The sequence below is a fragment of the Uranotaenia lowii genome, chromosome 1 (assembly GCF_029784155.1).
Source record: "Uranotaenia lowii strain MFRU-FL chromosome 1, ASM2978415v1, whole genome shotgun sequence".
Lineage (NCBI taxonomy): Eukaryota > Metazoa > Arthropoda > Insecta > Diptera > Culicidae > Uranotaenia > Uranotaenia lowii.
The window spans coordinates 87,831,443-87,835,164 of NC_073691.1; the positions used below are offsets into that span (position 1 = coordinate 87,831,443).

General features: G+C 38.7%; 1 protein-coding gene across 1 annotated transcript; it reads right to left on the bottom strand.

Annotated features, from left to right (window-relative positions):
* Positions 1–2,725: 2,725 nt before the first annotated feature.
* On the bottom strand, positions 2,726–3,391 carry LOC129737601 (uncharacterized protein K02A2.6-like). Its single transcript, XM_055728762.1, has one exon. It carries the CDS (start codon positions 3,389–3,391, stop codon positions 2,726–2,728), a length of 666 nt encoding a protein of 221 aa, XP_055584737.1.
* Positions 3,392–3,722: the final 331 nt, after the last annotated feature.

A 3,722-nucleotide genomic window follows, 5' to 3' on the forward strand; every position in this document is an offset into this window, starting at 1 on the left:
CGCATCGAAAAATATATGAAAAATTGTGTAGCAGATAAGCAGATTGTATTTTCTCGAAAGTAACATTTATGCACTTCATTCTCTCTGGCTTTTAAAGGCCAGATGTATTTCAAAACTTAAAAATGTAGATGACGTCGTTGTTTTTTTCTCATATGAAGTGCTCTCTCAATATAGTGCTCAGAAAAAAACGAAAAAAGGTTGGAATAATCAAACAAATAAAAAGATTTTTTTTAATGAATCCCTAATTGCATGAATGAATTCTTCATTTGGCTAATTCAGATTATTTTATAGTCCGTTTGACTGTTTTTAATTTATCAGTGTTGAAAACAGTATGATTTATTTGAATAAAAATAAGTTAATAAACATTATGAAGAGTACATTGTCAACAAATTATGGGCTTGTATGCATGAAAGGTTCGATAAGCTATATTTGTGCAATATATTTTTCATGTTTTTGAATATTTCCCGGGATCCCGGGAATTCCCGGGAAACAGGCCACCAGCTTTCCCTATTCCCGGGAACGGGAAAATTGGGTGGGGAATGAACACTTTACACACAAAAAAATAAGCAAAGTAAAACTACTAGATCCGTGGTTGAAATGAACAACAGGCAACCATATTTTTTTTTAATCAAATATGTTTTGTTGTTTATAATACCTTACGCATAGTTTTTTTTTATCATGTACTCAATTTGGCTGCGCATAGTAAATTCTTCTGCGTTTTAGAAAAAAAAGTCATTGAAATGGTGCATTGTTTTACTTCATGTCTAGTAAAATTGATATGTTTCATAATGAAACTAGTATGTGTTATGAAAAAGAGTAGTATATACGAGGAGCTTGATTTAGTAGATAGTAAAATTACTATGTATGTTTGTTTATTTCCATGCATGCATTATAACATTATTTATAACATTAAAATTCACATTTCCGACACACGTCGGTCAATGTTAGTGTGTTCTTCCGATGCTCTGGAAAGATTTTCAAAGTTATGAAACTTGAAAGCAGCTCATAATTTGTTTACTCACGGGTTTGATGATTAATGATCCTCAATTACACGGAAAAAAATTGCGTTGCTATTCCAAAGACGTTGTCATGATAATTTAACTATTTCTGCGTTATAGTATTTTCAACCACACAAATTATATTATCAATTTTGCAAAAGTGCACATGAAACATTATTGAAATTACTATGTACCTGGTAATTTTCGATAACTGTCAATTTTCTTTAGATACCATCACATCGCGGAATTCAGATGAATGAATGGGCTGACCAAAAAGCAAAATTGGCATGCGAAATTAGTTTGCCGGATGACTACATTTTCACTGTGCATGATATGTCCTTCCTGTGGTAACCTCGTCGGGGTCCTTTCTTTCGGCTTTCCATTTGCGACTTCCGTAAACGCTGAACCACTATCTTCCAATTTCGAATACAGAATGACATGCTCATGCTCATCACCCAGATCTCCCACGAACCCATCTTTCAAATCGCTCTCACACACACTTGTTCCAAAATATCACGAGTAATTTCAACAATACTCGGTGCCAACCTGTCTAGATAACCAGGTGGTGCAGATCAAGAAGACTCACGTAAGATAACATTTCATACAGCATTCATACATACTCGCGTAAGTTTTACATAACAACCTACGTCATCTGCAAGATTATGTAAGATTTTGTTCTTACTCGTGAACATTTGAGTTCATCCTCACCTCCGCATTTACCACATTGACTCGGAACTCCTTAACACCCTAACGGAACACTCGCTCAGTCTATTCATACGATCCTATTTTCTCTCTTGTGATGTGACACATACATAGTTATTCTTGATAATACTCAAATCATTGTCAATAACGATGACGTTCTCTTATACACTGCTATAAATCATTCGTTGTTTGCTTCCTATGTTCATGATAGATATTTTACCTTTAACCTTTAGTCATTAAAGCCCTACCTTTCTCAATTGGATAATTTCAAAATGTCATAGATCAGTAACTAATTTCGAATGTATTTTACTCATTAAAGCGATTGCACAGATTGTTTCAATATATATATTTATATTTTTATTTACTGTGAACTTCCTGAAACAAACAAGAAGAAGTTAATTTAACATATTATATCTTTTCTGTTGCAAGTATTCCGAGCACTACCTATCACATTCGCCTTCGCCTGTACTCTAAGTGAAGATCTTTTTTTTTTTTTTTGTTTCGATTATAGTCGTTTTACCATCTTTATGGCATTCGCGGCTTTATATCAACGTTGCAGTTGGCGGATAGTTATTGAAAAACTTATCCGGTACAACTGTGTTCGATGTTTACTCTTGGGCTCGAACTCGCGGACATCTAAGTGAAGATCGATAAAACGTAATTTTCATCAAATCTGGCTGGTCTTCTTACCAAGTCACGAGGTCGAAGTCTTGACGAAGAAAAACCCGGATCCGGATGTTGTGATAGTTGCAAGCTGCATGGAGCGGTATCATCTTCTGGATTAACAGCTAACTCACTGGTCCTCGCTTTACACCCAAATGACAAATCCGTTGACGTATTATGGAGTGGTGTTAAGTCTGGGTTAACACTATCCGTCGAAGTTTCTGGAAAATCTGGATCTTTCTCGCCGCCAAGTGTTTCGTCCCAAGGTCCTGAATGTAGGGGAGCTTTGCGGATATCCTTAATGGCCCGAGAGTATTGAACACCCGACTGGCTAGCCACTACAAACTTAGAACCCTGCCTTGCTACAATCTTAAACTTTTCTGACGAGCGTCCTTTTGCCTCATTTCTACTACTGACAAGTACCGAGAATAAGTGTCGATCACAATCAGGAACTCTCCTGTCCCACAACCTGGGATTGAGAGAAAATCAATCTGGACCACTTCCCAGGGACCATCAGGTAGAACTCGGGAAGACAAGGGTAATGGTGGGTTCTTTCTGGCCAGAATAGCACAAGTTTCGCAGGATTTCACGAACTCGGTGGTATCTACGGACATACCCGGCCACCAGAAGAACTCCCGCATGATTCTTTTCATAGCTGATTCTCCAACATGTCCCCCATGCGCATATTTCAAAACTTTTACTCGTAGTTCAGCGGGAAGAATAGATCGATCTCCTTTGAACAGCAGAGCTCCGACTCTGTAGATGTTGTTACGCTGAGCCTCGAACTTACGCAGCTCTTTCGGCCATTTATTGGAATCTAAAGACCTTTGTAGCGACTGCAGCTCAGTATCAGACTCAGAAGCTCGTTCAATTTCTTCCCAAGTTATGCTCATTATCCCAGCGTCCACAGAGAAAAGGAAATGGTTGTCGTTGTCTTCGTCAAATGGGATCGCCTCCTTAGTATTCTCAATGAGGCGTGAGAGGGCATCCGCCACATTTTTCTCACCCTTAACCCTTTCGATTCTCATACCATAAGGCTGGCACCTCAGCGACCAAGTTTCAGCTCTAGTCAAAGCTCTTCTACCCAGTCTAAAATTGCTGTTGTAAATGAACTCATTTGCCTCAGCATCTGTTCGTACGACAAAAGATCTGCCGAGTAAATAGAAGCTGAAGCGCTCGACTCCCCAGACTACCGCCAATGCCTCCTTCTGCGTCTGCGGTTACCTTTGTTCGGCGGGTGTCAAAGATTTCGATGCGCACGAGATAACGCGTGGCATATTTTTATTATTAAATTGGACAAGTACAGCACCGAGGCCTATCGGGCTGGCGTTCACAAATAGTTCTATAGGATCTGTAATG